At 43.5% G+C, this 17,274-nt stretch overlaps 1 protein-coding gene across 2 annotated transcripts in view; it reads right to left on the bottom strand.

Moving 5' to 3' along the window:
• The window catches only part of TUFT1 (tuftelin 1), a 47,771-nt gene that overhangs the window by 14,928 nt on the left and 15,569 nt on the right, over positions 1 to 17,274 (bottom strand). The window contains exon 1 of one of the 2 annotated variants that reach the window (XM_077463890.1): positions 11,332 to 11,485. The exons of the other annotated variant lie outside the window; for it this stretch is intronic. Within the exon in view, the coding sequence (XP_077320016.1) occupies positions 11,332 to 11,379 (48 nt within the window). The 5' untranslated portion in view covers positions 11,380 to 11,485. Of the gene's footprint in view, positions 1 to 11,331; positions 11,486 to 17,274 lie in introns of those variants that run through there. 2 annotated transcript variants of the gene reach the window in all.

Here is a 17,274-nt window from a genome sequence, read left to right as displayed (position 1 = left end):
CCCGCTTCCTGCTCTGTTCCAAGCTGTTCAGCTCTGGAGTACCCAGGACTGCCTAGTCTCCCTCCACAAGCACACTGCCACAGTTTAAGAGCACCCTACACCCCAATGCCAGAAAGTCATCACAGTTGAGGAGCACTATGTTCATCAAGGCCAGGGATTTGTCACAGTTGAAGAGCACCATGCTCACCAAGGCGGGGGTATCACCACAGTTGAAGAGCACCATGCTCACCAAGGCCGGGGTATCACCACAGTTGAAGAGCACCATGCTCACCAAGGCCGGGGTATCACCACAGTTGAAGAGCACCATGCTCACCAAGGCCGGGGTATCACCACAGTTGAAGAGCACCATGCTCACCAAGGCCGGGGTATCACCACAGTTGAAGAGCACCATGCTCACCAAGGCCGGGGTATCACCACAGTTGAAGAGCACCATGCTCACCAAGGCCGGGGTATCACCACAGTTGAAGAGCACCATGCTCACCAAGGCCGGGGTATCACCACAGTTGAAGAGCACCATGCTCACCAAGGCCGGGGTATCACCACAGTTGAAGAGCACCATGCTCTCCAAGGCCGGGGTATCACCACAGTTGAAGAGCACCATGCTCAACAAGGCCGGGGTATCACCATAGTTGAAGAGCACCATGCTCACCAAGGCCGGGGTATCACCACAGTTGAAGAGCACCATGCTCACCAAGGCCGGAGTCTCACCACAGTTGAAGAGCACCATACTCACCAAGGCCAGGGTTTTATAGCAGTTGATGAGCACTGTGTTCACCAAGGCCAGGGATTCATCACATTTGAAGAGCACCATGATCACCATTGCCAGGCAGTCAAAGTTAAGGAGCATCTTGTTGACCGATGCCGGGAAGCTTTGGGGGAGGCTCCCACTCAGACGGTTGCACTTGGAGGTAGCCATTTTCCCTATTGAGGGCAGCATGCTCTTGTGCATGTTCCTTCCCCCTATTGGTTGCAGAACATCTCAGAGCAGCATCTGTTTGGTGGAGGTGTGATACTAGCAGGCACAGCTGTCTGCTATGGATGGGCCAAGCTAACCTCCATAGGGGTCAATGAGGCTGTCCAGGTCTTGGCCCGCCCTGCAGACCCAATGGAGCCCAGGACTGGTACTACATTTGTACAAATCCAGCTCCATAAAAACATGGTCTGACCAGTTTGGTGTGGAAGAACTCCAGTGTCCTGTACAGAGCCCTGACCTCAACCCTACTGAACGCCTCTAAGATAAATTGGAATGCCGATTGTGAGCCAGGTCTTCTCATCGAGCATCAGTACCAGACCTCACAAATGGGGCAAATACCCACAGACACCCTCTGAAATCTTGTGGAAAGCCGTCCCAGATGAGTGTAGGATGTTATAGAGGGGGCAACTCAATGTGAACAGGCATGGGAATGAAGGTGGGGTCAACTCCATATCAATAGCAATGAGGGTGTATGCCACCATTGTTTGGGCATGGTTCTGGAATGAGATGTCCAGTAAATTCATATAGCTGTGATAGTCCGATGTCCATGGACTTTGAGCCGAATGCTACTCACTTTATGGGCTTTTTTGGATTACGAAATTACGCATCCACGACTTTAAAGGGATTCGGTGTTACTTTGAGTCAGTTTATTGCCATAAATAAAAACTCCCAGCTAAAGATGACACAGATTTTATGAGATAGACGGTACAACAGGAGCAGTGACAGTAGCCCGATGATGACAGCGGTGAGGCCGGAACGCAGAACAGAGTGAAACTAAATGGAGATTGCTTGTTTTTCTGTTCATATCACCATTTCTGAGTGACCTGCAGTGGAAAAGCAGAACTCTGTGCTGAGTAAGCTGCAGAGGAAAAGCAAAGCCCTGTGCTGAGTAACCTGCAGTGGAAAAACAAAGCTCTGTGCTGAGTAACCTGCAGTGGAAAAACAGAACGCTGTAGCAGAGAGCTACAGGAGTACCAGGGAAGGCAAAATATTAACAGATTACATTTCGGCTCTAATAATTCTTTCCCAACACAATGTGGTGGCTGATAAAACACCGTAAGTGGCTAACGCATGTCTTGTATACATCTACCCTTCTCAGGTGTTGTGTAATGTCTCCCTGACCTTGGGAGTTTGCTATGACAGCACATTTATTGACAAGGATCCTTCCGCCTCATCCGGAAGGAGAATGAAGAATGCTCAGTAAACGAAAACTAATCCTGAGTGGAGACCTGCATTCTGGCCAGTGCTGGAGGACAGGGCCTTGGCAGGTCAGGGGTTAACCCATTCCCACAGGAATCCAGACATTCCTGGGCGAAATGTGATCCCAGGCTTTTGTTTGGGCAGGCAGAGCCTGAGAATAATTGCCTGTTCTGCAGAAAGACAAAGATTATTGTAATTATAGAGGAGAGAACATTACCACACCTCAGAGCAGAGGGGAGCTGGGCCATCACCGCAAAAAACAAAAAAAAAAAAAAAAAAACACACCAGAAACCTTGGGTGAGAGAAGTGCCATGATGGGACGAGGGTTCCCTTCTGAGGATACCGTGAAAAGTAATTCAGACTATGTGTACAAACCTCAGAGCAGCGAGGAGCTGGGCCGTCACCAGAACAAACCACCAGACATGCTGAGTGAGATGAGTACTCTGAGTGAGGGGACGAGGCTCCCCTTTTCTGAGGATACCATGGAAAAGTCACTAAAACCTCAGAGCAGAGAGATATCAGAGGAGCTGGGCCATCACCACACCAAAAACGTTGGGCGAGATGATAGCCGTGATGGGACAAGGCTCCCATTCCAAGGAGACCATGAAAAGTCCCTCAGGCCTTGTACACACACACACACCTCAGAGCAGGGAGATATTGGAGGAGCTGGGCCCTCACTATACCAAAACACCAGAAACGTTGGGCGAGATGATAGCTGTGATGGGACATGGCTCCCACTCCAAGGAGACCTTGAAAAGTCCCTCAGGCCTTGTACACACACCTTTAGAGCAGGGAGATATTGGAGGAGCTGGGCCATCACCATACCAAAACACCAGAAACGTTGGGTGAGATGATAGCTGTGATGGGACAAGACTCCCATTCCAAGGAGACCTTGAAAAGTCCCTCAGGCCTTGTACACACACACACACACCTCAGAGCAGGGAGATATTGGAGGAGCTGGGCCCTCACCATACCAAAACACCAGAAACGTTGGGCGAGATGATAGCCGTGATGGGACAAGGCTCCCATTCCAAGGAGACCATGAAAAGTCCCTCAGGCCTTGTACACACACACACCTCAGAGCCATCACCACACCAAAACACCAGAAACGTTGGTGAGATGACAGCTGTGATGGGACAAGGCTTCCATTCCAAGGAGACCATGAAAAGTCCCTCAGACCTTGTACACACACCTCAGAGCAGAGAGATATTAGAGGAGCTGGGCCATCACCATACCAAAACACCAGAAACGGGTGAGATGATGGCTGTGATGGGACAAGGCTCCCATTCCAAGGAGACCTTGAAAAGTCCCTCAGGCCTTGTACACACACCTCAGGGCAGACAGATATTAGAGGAGCTGGGCCATCACCACACCAAAACACCAAAAACGTTGGGTGAGATGATAGCCGTGATGGGACAAGACTCCCATTCCAAGGAGACCATGAAAAGTCCCTCAGGCCTTGTACACACACACACCTCAGAGCCATCACCACACCAAAACACCAGAAACGTTGGTGAGATGACAGCTGTGATGGGACAAGGCTTCCATTCCAAGGAGACCATGAAAAGTCCCTCAGACCTTGTACACACACCTCAGAGCAGAGAGATATTAGAGGAGCTGGGCCATCACCATACCAAAACACCAGAAACGGGTGAGATGATGGCTGTGATGGGACAAGGCTCCCATTCCAAGGAGACCTTGAAAAGTCCCTCAGGCCTTGTACACACACCTCAGGGCAGACAGATATTAGAGGAGCTGGGCCATCACCACACCAAAACACCAGAAACGTTGGGTGAGATGAGCGCTTTGAGGGGGATAAGCCTCCCCCTCCAAGGACACCATGAAAAGTCCCCGAGACCTTGTACATAAATCTCAGGAGCAGACCGTTATCAGAGAGGAGCTGGGCCGTCAACACCATCAACGTTCCATGAAATGACTGCTCCGAGGGGACAAGGTTCCCTTTCTGAGGAAGCCATGAAAAGTCCTTGAAACCTCGTACACACATACACCCCAAACCGACCATCAACGCCTTTAAAACAATTTCATTGTTTTATAAAATGACCAAACACAACAGCCAACGTGTTTCAGAGGCCAAACACTCTACCCCCCTTCATCAGGGCTCTAAATGCAAATCTAAATGTCATAAATAAAAGGCTAATCATCAATAAAAAATAAAATCAATATAATAATCAAGGGATATCAACCCATTCGTATCTAAACTGTGAAGATGTTCTCATATTGAACATATAAATACCAAAAAATCAGAACACCTCATTAGCAGACAGTACAACAAACACAACGATGAGAGGTGCCACCATAACACAAGACAATACGGAGATGACAGGTGACATGGGATGCATCAGCAACGTCAGATAAAACCTCAGCTGGGAAGATGATAGGAATGCATCTTTGTAGCGTTATTCTCTGTATTCCATTCTATCAGTATTCTCTGTACCCGATTGTATTATTATTGTATATACTCGATTGTATTATTATTGTATATACTCGATTGTATTATTATTGTATTCTCTATATTGCATTGTAAAAATATTGTCCATTTACAATTGTATCTATATTTTATAGACTCATTTGTAAGGCCAATACTATATTATATATGATATATTATTATTATTATTTATACATGTTTTATTGTAATCGATGTTCTCTATACTCAATTATATTATTGTTGTATATACACGATTGTATCAATAATCTCTATACCTGATTGTAGCGATATTGTATATACTCGATAAGCACTGTAATCTCTATATTCAATTGTATCTATATTTTATGGACTCAATTGTAAGGCTATTACTATATTATATATATCCATTATTGAGATTATTTTTTATTATATTCATATATTATTATTTAATTGTAACAATATTCTCTATATAAGCAATTGTATTATTATTGTGTATACTGCATTGTAACAATAACCTCTATAACTGATTGTAACAATATTGTAGTATATATATACACACTACAATAATGATATAAATGAGATTATATATATATATATATATATATATATATATATATATATATACACACACACACACACACACACACACACACACACTTGATAATCACTGTATTCTATTGTAAAAATATTGTCCATATTCAGTTATCTATATTTTAGAGATTCGATTGTAAGGCTATTACTAGATTATGTTGTGGATTATTACTATTATTAATAATAATAAACATGTATATAGATATATTTATTATTTTTAGATTTTAATTGTAACAATAATCTCTATATCTGAATTTAACAATCTTGTATTATACTAAATAATAACTATTCTCTATATTCCATTGAAAAAAATATTGTCCATATTCAATTGTATCCACATTTTATACACTCAATATTACTATATTATATATTATTATTATTTATATAAATAGCCTGGCTGCACCTGTAGGTGGGAACCAAACCTGACTACGTTTTATATACTGGAGGAGTGTAAGAATATTCGCTGTACTCAATTGTATCAATACAGTCTATACTTGATTGGAACGATATTGTATATACTGGATAATAATTGTATTCTCTATATTACAAAAATATTGTCAATATCCAATTGTATCTATATTTTATAGATTTGATTGTAAGGCCTTTACTATATTATTATTATCATATATGGTTATCATTTTTATATTTTATTGTATCAATATTCTCTATACTTGATGGTATTATTGTATATACTGGATCGTAATATTATTCTCTATACTGGATCGTAATATTATTCTTTATACTGTATTGTAATATTATTCTCTATACTGGATCGTATTAAACTCTATATTGGATTGTAATATTATACTATATACTGGATCGTAATATTCTCTATACTGGATTATTATTCTCTATACTGGATTATATGCAATATGCACACCAAATATTGTATTTGCCCTGTATATCTTTCTAGAGTCACTTAATTTGCTAGAAGAGAAGGTGTAATAGCCCCTCTCTTATAATAGAGTAAGAATAGCGCAACATCAATTTTCCCTATAAAACTTTCTCTATTGGACACGGTTTGGTCCATATCGGTGTATGCAGCTATTCATATAGATAGCTTTTTACTAGGAGCAGCGCAGGAATAACAATTTACCATTATACTGGATTATTATTCTCTATACTGGATTATTATTCTCTATACTGCATCGTAATTTTATTCTCTATACTGGATTATTATTCTCTATACTGGATCATAATATTATTCTCTATACTGCATAATATTATTATTCTCTATACTGCATCGTAATATTCTCTATACTGGATTATTATTCTCTATACTGGATCGTAATATTATTCTCTATACTGGATTATTATTCTCTATACTGCATCGTAATATTATTCTCTATACTGCATAATATTATTATTCTCTATACTGCATCGTAATATTATTCTCTATACTGGATTATTATTCTCTATACTGGATCATATTATTCTCTATACTGCATCGTAATATTATTCTCTATACTGGATTATTATTCTCTATACTGCATCGTAATATTATTCTCTATACTGGATTATTATTCTCTATACTGCATAATATTATTATTCTCTATGCTGGATTATTATTCTCTATACTGCATCGTAATATTATTCTCTATACTGGTTTATTATTCTCTATACTGCATCGTAATATTATTCTCTATGCTGGATTATTATTCTCTATACTGCATAATATTATTATTCTCTATACTGGATTATTATTCTCTATACTGGATTATTATTCTCTATACTGCATAATATTATTATTCTCTATACTGCATCGTAATATTATTCTCTATACTGGATTATTATTCTCTATACTGGATCATAATATTATTCTCTATACTGCATAATAATATTATTCTCTATACTGCATCGTAATATTATTCTCTATACTGGATTATTATTCTCTATACTGCATCATAATATTATTCTCTATACTGGATTATTATTCTCTATACTGGATTATTATTCTCTATACTGGATCGTAATATTATTCTCTATACTGGATTATTATTCTCTATACTGGATCGTAATATTATTCTCTATACTGGATTATTATTCTCTATACTACATCGTAATATTATTCTCTATACTGGATTATTATTCTCTATACTGGATCGTAATATTATTCTCTATACTGGATTATTATTCTCTATACTGCATCGTAATATGATTCTCTATGCTGGATTATTATTCTCTATACTGGATCGTAATATTATTCTCTATACTGGATTATTATTCTCTATACTACATCGTAATATTATTCTCTATACTGGATTATTATTCTCTATACTGGATCGTAATATTATTCTCTATACTGGATTATTATTCTCTATACTGCATCGTAATATGATTCTCTATACTGGATTATTATTCTCTATACTGCATCGTAATATTATTCTCTATACTGGATTATTATTCTCTATACTGCATCGTAATATTATTCTCTATACTGGATTATTATTCTCTATACTGGATTATTATTCTCTATACTGGATCGTAATATTATTCTCTATACTGGATCGTAATATTATTCTCTATACTGGATTATTATTCTCTATACTGGATCGTAATATTATTCTCTATACTGGATTATTATTCTCTATACTGCATCGTAATATTATTCTCTATACTGGATTATTATTCTCTATACTGCATCGTAATATTATTCTCTATACTGGATTATTATTCTCTATACTGGATTATTATTCTCTATACTGGATCGTAATATTATTCTCTATACTGGATTATTATTCTCTATACTGGATTATTATTCTCTATACTGGATCGTAATATTATTCTCTATACTGGATTATTATTCTCTATACTGGATCGTAATATTATTCTCTATACTGGATCGTAATATTATTCTCTATACTGGATTATTATTCTCTATACTGGATCGTAATATTATACTCTATACTGGATCGTAATATTATACTCTATACTGGATCGTAATATTATACTCTATACTGGATCGTAATATTATACTCTATACTGGATCGTAATATTATACTCTATACTGGATCGTAATATTATACTCTATACTATACTCCTGCTCTGGGCTCTCCTTTATCAGACTGGAATGTTATGCGTTTCCTCCCCTTGTATTGTACAGCGCTGCTCACACTGTTGGCACTATATAAATCCTGTATAATAAAGAATCATATTTGTATAAACCTGCCTGAGACCACAAGTATGTTCTGGTAAATATAATCATTGTGACTGTCAACCAATCAGAGACTCCCGCTTCCATTCCAAGGCGATTCATAACTTCCCAGAATGCCCCCCTCCCCCCCAGGCAGAGTGCGGAGCGCTGACTCCTAGCAATCAATCTGCAATGTCCCTGGCTGTGTGGTTTGGCCCACTTGCCTTGCAGAACCGGGGTCCTTTGTTCATTTCCCACCAGGGACACCATCTGCATGGAGTTTGCACCTCTTCTTCAGAGTTCGAAGCTTTCCCAAAAGAGATGAATTTTTTCTTTTTTGGTTCAGCTGCGTCTTGTCTGTTTTTGTTTGGTAATCTGAACTTTTTCATATTTCTATTCACTTTTTATACATCATTTGTAGAAAAAAAAAAGTAGCAGTCGATAGGGAAGCCATTTATACTAAACACGTTTTGTGGTAACGTTTTAAAAATGGCGCTCCAACGCACCGAAACAAGACGCCCGCCTTGCTGGTCCACAACGCACCGAGACAAGGCGCCCGCCTTGCTGGTCCACAACGCACCGAGACAAGACGCCCGCCTTGCTGGTCCACAACGCACCCAGACAAGACGCCCGCCTTGCTGGTCCACAACGCACCGAGACAAGACGCCCGCCTTGCTGGTCCACAACGCACCCAGACAAGGCGCCCGCCTTGCTGGTCCACAATGCACCAAGACAAGACGCCCGCCTTGCTGGTCCACAACGCACCAACACAAGATGCCCGCGTTGCTGGTCCACAACTCGCCGAGACAAGACGCCCGCCTTGCTGGTCCACAACGCACCAAGACAAGACGCCCGCCTTGCTGGTCCACAACGCGCCGAGACAAGACGCCCACCTTGCTGGTCCACAACGCACCGAGACAAGACGCCCGCCTTGCTGGTCCACAACGCACCGAGACAAGACGCCCGCCTTGCTGCACCACAACGCACCGAGACAAGACGCCCGCCTTGCTGGTCCACAACGGACCGAGACAAGACGCCCGCCTTGCTGCACCACAACGCACCGAGACAAGACGCCCGCCTTGCTGGTCCACAACGGACCGAGACAAGACGCCCGCCTTGCTGGTCCACAACGCACCGAGACAAGACGCCCGCCTTGCTGCACCACAACGCACCGAGACAAGATGCCCACCTTGCTGGTCCACAACGCACCGAGACAAGACGCCCGCCTTGCTGGTCCACAACGCACCGAGACAAGACGCCCACCTTGCTAGTCCACAATGCACTGAGACAAGACGCCCGCCTTGCTAGTCCACAACGCACTGAGACAAGACGCCCGCGTTGCTGGTCCACAACTCGCCGAGACAAGACGCCCGCCTTGCTAGTCCACAACGCACTGAGACAAGACGCCCGCCTTGCTGGTCCACAACGCACCGAGACAAGACGCCCGCCTTGCTGCACCACAACGCACCGAGACAAGACGCCCGCCTTGCTGCACCACAACGCACCAAGACAAGATGCCCGCCTTGCTGGTCCACAACGCACCGAGACAAGACGCCCGCCTTGCTGCACCACAACGCACTGAGACAAGACGCCCGCCTTGCTGGTCCACAACGCGCCGAGACAAGACGCCCGCCTTGCTGCACCACAACGCACCGAGACAAGACGCCCGCCTTGCTGCACCACAACGCACCAAGACAAGATGCCCGCCTTGCTGGTCCACAACGCACCGAGACAAGACGCCCGCCTTGCTGCACCACAACGCACCGAGACAAGATGCCCGCCTTGCTGGTCCACAACGCACCGAGACAAGACGCCCGCCTTGCTGCACCACAACATACCGGAGTGCACAAGACACGGGCGACGTCTGATCTCAGGGTGTACTGGAAGCCGTTTGTTTCCAATGGGCTGCCCCCCTAACGCAACGCAGATTAAAGTGCAACGTAAACACACCGCAAAGAAGTAAAACGGGGACAAAAAAAAGAATAAAAAAAAAAAAAGGGGAGCAATTAAAAGTAATTATTTGGCTGATCAAAAAAAGGGGGTTCTTAAAATTCCGCAGAGATGACGACATTTTAAAAATAATATTTTAGACAGATGAGAAGAAGAATAGCGTGTTGAATAGCGTGTTGAAGGAAGAATAGCGTGTTGAATAGCGTGATGAAGGAACTCAGACCACCATATGAAGAGTGACGATGATCATCATCAATAGGAATTTTTTTTTGTATTCAAATTTAATTTAATGCATATTTCATTTCATGAAAATTTTATGCAACAAACAGCCCAACAAAAATAAAAAAAATGTAAAGAAAAAAAAAAAATCTCAAAAAAAAAAATAAAAATTTTCAAAATTGGACAAAAAAAAAAAATGTAAATCAGAATTATAACAATTCTTCCTTTTTTTTTTTTTTTTTTCTTTGATTTTTTTTTTTTTTGATTTCCGGCTGTTTGTTGCATTAAATTTGAACACAAAAAAAAAATAAAAAATCCTATTGATGATCATAATTCTCCATATGGTGGTCTGAGTTCCTTCAATACATTATTCTTCTCATCTGTTACATAGTTACATAGTAGGTGAGGTTGAAAAAAAAAAAAAAGACACAAGTCCAACCTATGTGTGTGATAGATATATATATTTACTAAAAAAAAAAAAAAAACTAAAAAAAAAAAAAATTATATATATATTTTTTTTATTAATAAAATTATATTATATATATTATTTTTACGCTTTTATTTACTTTTTTAATTTTTGCAAAAATATTCTTCTCCACCCCCCCCCCCCCCCCAAGTTTCCTTGCATGTGACAATATTGACACGCAGGAAAAATATTGACAACCACATATGCCTACATGTCACCATTAGAGTGTAAGCTCCTCTGGTACAGAGACTGATGTGACTGGCTCAGTGATCGCTGTACAGCGCTGCGGTATATGTCAGAGCTATATAAATGTATAATAATTATTACAGCCTCTATAATAAGGAGGATAATAATAATAATAAAGAAGTTCTCACCGGCTCGGTCTCCGCCTGGAGCTGCTGCAGAGTACACAGACTGTTCATCTTCACTGCTCACCGACACTACTGAGCCAGGGGAGGGGCGGAGGCTTCAGCTTATAAGTGTCAGGTGACATCACTGCACCAGCCAATCCCAGCTCACACCCCCATCTGGGAGGGGTCATCTCCAGATCTCCGCCTGCAGCCACATCATATATATATATATATATATATATAATACAGCAAAAAGCAGTTCTGTGCTCAGCCCCCCAGGACAGGTCAAGGAACGTCATGTACTTCTCTAGACTGTCAGCTCCTGGGCTCAGTGCAGCTGCTTTCCAGTAACACCATCCTGCAGTTATTATTGTTCTTTCTTTTCTTCATAATTAACATACATTCTGACAATTCCTTCCTTTTTACCTGAGCTGAGAAAAGGTATTTATAGCTAAAGACAGTTCAGTTTGGGGTTTATGGACTCCGATACACGGGAGAATGTCCAATAAAAATCTCCAATGAATGGTTGCCCCCTCTGCCCCTTTATTATACCCCAGTCCTCCCTCTGTCCTTCTATTATACCCCAATCCCCCGTCTGCTCCTTTATTATATCCCAATCCCCCCCTCTGTCCTTCTATTATACCCCAATCCTCCCTCTGTCCTTCTATTATACCCCAATCCTCCCTCTGCCTCTTTATTATATCCCAATCCTCCCTCTGTCCTTCTATTATACCCCAATCCTCCCTCTGCCTCTTTATTATATCCCAATCCTCCCTCTGTCCTTCTATTATACCCCAATCCCCCCTCTTCTCCTTTATTATAACCCAATCCCCCCTCTGTCCTTCTATTATACCCCAATCCCCCCTCTGTCCTTCTATTATATCCCAATCCTCCCCTCTGTCCTTCTATTATACCCCAATCCCCCCTCTTCTCCTTTATTATAACCCAATCCCCCCTCTGTCCTTCTATTATACCCCAATCCCTCCCTCTGTCCTTCTATTATACCCCAATCCCCCCCCTTGTCCTATTATACCCCAATCCTCCCCTCTGTCCTTCTATTATACCCCAACCCCCCCCCCCTCTGTCCTTCTATTATACCCCAATCCTCCCCTCTGTCCTTCTATTATACCCCAATCCTCCCTCTGCCTCTTTATTATACCCCAATCCCCCCTCTTCTCCTTTATTATAACCCAATCCCCCCTCTGTCCTTCTATTATACCCCAATCCTCCCTCTGTCCTTCTATTATACCCCAATCCTCCCTCTGTCCTTCTATTATACCCCAATCCCCCCTCTGTCCTTCTATTATACCCCAATCCTCCCCTCTGTCCTTCTATTATACCCCAATCCTCCCCTCTGTCCTTCTATTATACCCCAATCCTCCCTCTGTCCTTCTATTATACCCCAATCCCCCCCTCTGTCCTTCTATTATACCCCAATCCTCCCCTCTGTCCTTCTATTATACCCCAATCCTCCCCTCTGTCTTTCTATTATACCCCAATCCTCCCCTCTGTCCTTCTATTATACCCCAATCCCCCCTCTGTCCTTCTATTATACCCCAATCCTCCCCTCTGTCCTTCTATTATACCCCAATCCTCCCCTCTGTCCTTCTATTATACCCCAATCCTCCCCTCTGTCTTTCTATTATACCCCAATCCTCCCCTCTGTCTTTCTATTATACCCCAATCCTCCCCTCTGTCCTTCTATTATACCCCAATCCCCCCTCTGTCCTTCTATTATACCCCAATCCTCCCCTCTGTCCTTCTATTATACCCCAATCCTCCCTCTGTCCTTCTATTATACCCCAATCCCCCCTCTGTCCTTCTATTATACCCCAATCCTCCCCTCTGTCCTTCTATTATACCCCAATCCTCCCTCTGTCCTTCTATTATACCCCAATCCTCCCCTCTGTCCTTCTATTATACCCCAATCCTCCCTCTGCCTCTTTATTATATCCCAATCCTCCCTCTGTCCTTCTATTATACCCCAATCCCCCCTCTTCTCCTTTATTATAACCCAATCCCCCCTCTGTCCTTCTATTATACCCCAATCCCCCCTCTGTCCTTCTATTATATCCCAATCCTCCCCTCTGTCCTTCTATTATACCCCAATCCCCCCTCTTCTCCTTTATTATAACCCAATCCCCCCTCTGTCCTTCTATTATACCCCAATCCCTCCCTCTGTCCTTCTATTATACCCCAATCCCCCCCCTTGTCCTATTATACCCCAATCCTCCCCTCTGTCCTTCTATTATACCCCAACCCCCCCCCCCTCTGTCCTTCTATTATACCCCAATCCTCCCCTCTGTCCTTCTATTATACCCCAATCCTCCCTCTGCCTCTTTATTATACCCCAATCCCCCCTCTTCTCCTTTATTATAACCCAATCCCCCCTCTGTCCTTCTATTATACCCCAATCCCCTCTCTGTCCTTCTATTATACCCCAATCCTCCCTCTGTCCTTCTATTATACCCCAATCCTCCCTCTGTCCTTCTATTATACCCCAATCCCCCCTCTGTCCTTCTATTATACCCCAATCCTCCCCTCTGTCCTTCTATTATACCCCAATCCTCCCCTCTGTCCTTCTATTATACCCCAATCCTCCCTCTGTCCTTCTATTATACCCCAATCCCCCCCTCTGTCCTTCTATTATACCCCAATCCTCCCCTCTGTCCTTCTATTATACCCCAATCCTCCCCTCTGTCTTTCTATTATACCCCAATCCTCCCCTCTGTCCTTCTATTATACCCCAATCCCCCCTCTGTCCTTCTATTATACCCCAATCCTCCCCTCTGTCCTTCTATTATACCCCAATCCTCCCCTCTGTCCTTCTATTATACCCCAATCCTCCCCTCTGTCTTTCTATTATACCCCAATCCTCCCCTCTGTCTTTCTATTATACCCCAATCCTCCCCTCTGTCCTTCTATTATACCCCAATCCCCCCTCTGTCCTTCTATTATACCCCAATCCTCCCCTCTGTCCTTCTATTATACCCCAATCCTCCCTCTGTCCTTCTATTATACCCCAATCCCCCCTCTGTCCTTCTATTATACCCCAATCCTCCCCTCTGTCCTTCTATTATACCCCAATCCTCCCTCTGTCCTTCTATTATACCCCAATCCTCCCCTCTGTCCTTCTATTATACCCCAATCCTCCCTCTGCCTCTTTATTATATCCCAATCCTCCCTCTGTCCTTCTATTATACCCCAATCCCCCCTCTTCTCCTTTATTATAACCCAATCCCCCCTCTGTCCTTCTATTATACCCCAATCCCCCCTCTGTCCTTCTATTATATCCCAATCCTCCCCTCTGTCCTTCTATTATACCCCAATCCCCCCTCTTCTCCTTTATTATAACCCAATCCCCCCTCTGTCCTTCTATTATACCCCAATCCCTCCCTCTGTCCTTCTATTATACCCCAATCCCCCCCCTTGTCCTATTATACCCCAATCCTCCCCTCTGTCCTTCTATTATACCCCAACCCCCCCCCCCTCTGTCCTTCTATTATACCCCAATCCTCCCCTCTGTCCTTCTATTATACCCCAATCCTCCCTCTGCCTCTTTATTATACCCCAATCCCCCCTCTTCTCCTTTATTATAACCCAATCCCCCCTCTGTCCTTCTATTATACCCCAATCCCCCCTCTGTCCTTCTATTATACCCCAATCCTCCCTCTGTCCTTCTATTATACCCCAATCCTCCCTCTGTCCTTCTATTATACCCCAATCCCCCCTCTGTCCTTCTATTATACCCCAATCCTCCCCTCTGTCCTTCTATTATACCCCAATCCTCCCCTCTGTCCTTCTATTATACCCCAATCCTCCCTCTGTCCTTCTATTATACCCCAATCCCCCCCTCTGTCCTTCTATTATACCCCAATCCTCCCCTCTGTCCTTCTATTATACCCCAATCCTCCCCTCTGTCTTTCTATTATACCCCAATCCTCCCCTCTGTCCTTCTATTATACCCCAATCCCCCCTCTGTCCTTCTATTATACCCCAATCCTCCCCTCTGTCCTTCTATTATACCCCAATCCTCCCCTCTGTCCTTCTATTATACCCCAATCCTCCCCTCTGTCTTTCTATTATACCCCAATCCTCCCCTCTGTCTTTCTATTATACCCCAATCCTCCCCTCTGTCCTTCTATTATACCCCAATCCCCCCTCTGTCCTTCTATTATACCCCAATCCTCCCCTCTGTCCTTCTATTATACCCCAATCCTCCCTCTGTCCTTCTATTATACCCCAATCCCCCCTCTGTCCTTCTATTATACCCCAATCCTCCCCTCTGTCCTTCTATTATACCCCAATCCTCCCTCTGTCCTTCTATTATACCCCAATCCTCCCCTCTGTCCTTCTATTATACCCCAATCCTCCCCTCTGTCCTTCTATTATACCCCAATCCTCCCTCTGTCCTTCTATTATACCCCAATCCTCCCTCTGTCCTTCTATTATACCCCAATCCTCCCCTCTGTCCTTCTATTATACCCCAATCCCCCCCTCTGTCCTTCTATTATACCCCAATCCTCCCCTCTGTCCTTCTATTATACCCCAATCCCCCCCTCTGTCCTTCTATTATACCCCAATCCTCCCCTCTGTCCTTCTATTATACCCCAATCCTCCCCTCTGTCTTTCTATTATACCCCAATCCTCCCCTCTGTCCTTCTATTATACCCCAATCCTCCCCTCTGTCCTTCTATTATACCCCAATCCCCCCTCTGTCCTTCTATTATACCCCAATCCTCCCCTCTGTCCTTCTATTATACCCCAATCCTCCCCTCTGTCCTTCTATTATACCCCAATCCTCCCCTCTGTCTTTCTATTATACCCCAATCCTCCCCTCTGTCCTTCTATTATACCCCAATCCCCCCTCTGTCCTTCTATTATACCCCAATCCTCCCCTCTGTCCTTCTATTATACCCCAATCCTCCCCTCTGTCCTTCTATTATACCCCAATCCTCCCCTCTGTCCTTCTATTATACCCCAATCCTCCCTCTGTCCTTCTATTATACCCCAATCCTCCCCTCTGTCCTTCTATTATACCCCAATCCCCCCTCTGTCCTTCTATTATACCCCAATCCTCCCCTCTGTCCTTCTATTATACTCCAATCCCCCCCTCTGCCCTTCTATTATACCCCAATCCTCCCCTCTGTCCTTCTATTATACCCCAATCCCCCCCTCTGTCCTTCTATTATACCCCAATCCCCCCCTCTGTCCTTCTATTATACTTCAATTCTTCCTTTTTATTAAAATGTTCAGTTACTTCCTGGTTTCTGGCCTATGCCAAATTGATGTCATACATCCCAGGAGCCTTCATGAGAGGAGGGGCTCTAGGGCAGATGGATCCCAGGAAGTAAATGGTTCATTAATCATTTGCCCTTACTGAAGATGGCTGCAGCTAGAAATGTTGGGTTGATTTCTCAGCAAAATAAGACATGGGTGGAGACATGGATGGATAAATGGAAGGAGATATGGAGGGGTGGATGGATGAAGACATGGAGGGATGGATGGATGGAGACATGGAGGGATGGATGGATGGAGACATGGATGGATGGATGGAGACATGGAGGGATGGAGACATGAATGGATGGATGGAGACATGGAGGGATGGATGGATGGAGACATGGAGGGATGGATGGATGGATACATGGATGGATGGAGACATGCATGGAGAGATGGAGGGATGGATAGAGACATGGAGGGATGAATGGATGGAGACATGGAGGGAGGGATGGAGACATGGAGGGAGGGATGGAGACATGGATGGAGGGATAGATGGAGACATGGGTGGAGAGATGGAGACATAGAGGGATGGAGACATGGTTGGAGGGATGGAGACATGGAGGGAGGGATGGAGACATAGAGGGATGGAGAGATGGAGACATGGGTGGAGGGATGGAGACATGGAGGAATGGAGACATGGATGGATGGAGACATGGAGGGATGGATGGATGGAGACATGGAGGGATG

This window comes from Lithobates pipiens, unplaced genomic scaffold (genome assembly GCF_037356315.1).
Source record: "Lithobates pipiens isolate NorthernLeopardFrog02 unplaced genomic scaffold, aLitPip1_a1.2 Scaffold_30, whole genome shotgun sequence".
In the NCBI taxonomy this organism is placed as follows: domain Eukaryota; kingdom Metazoa; phylum Chordata; class Amphibia; order Anura; family Ranidae; genus Lithobates; species Lithobates pipiens.
Note: the sequence above shows the minus strand (reverse complement) of the source record. Positions and strands in the feature narration are given on the sequence as shown.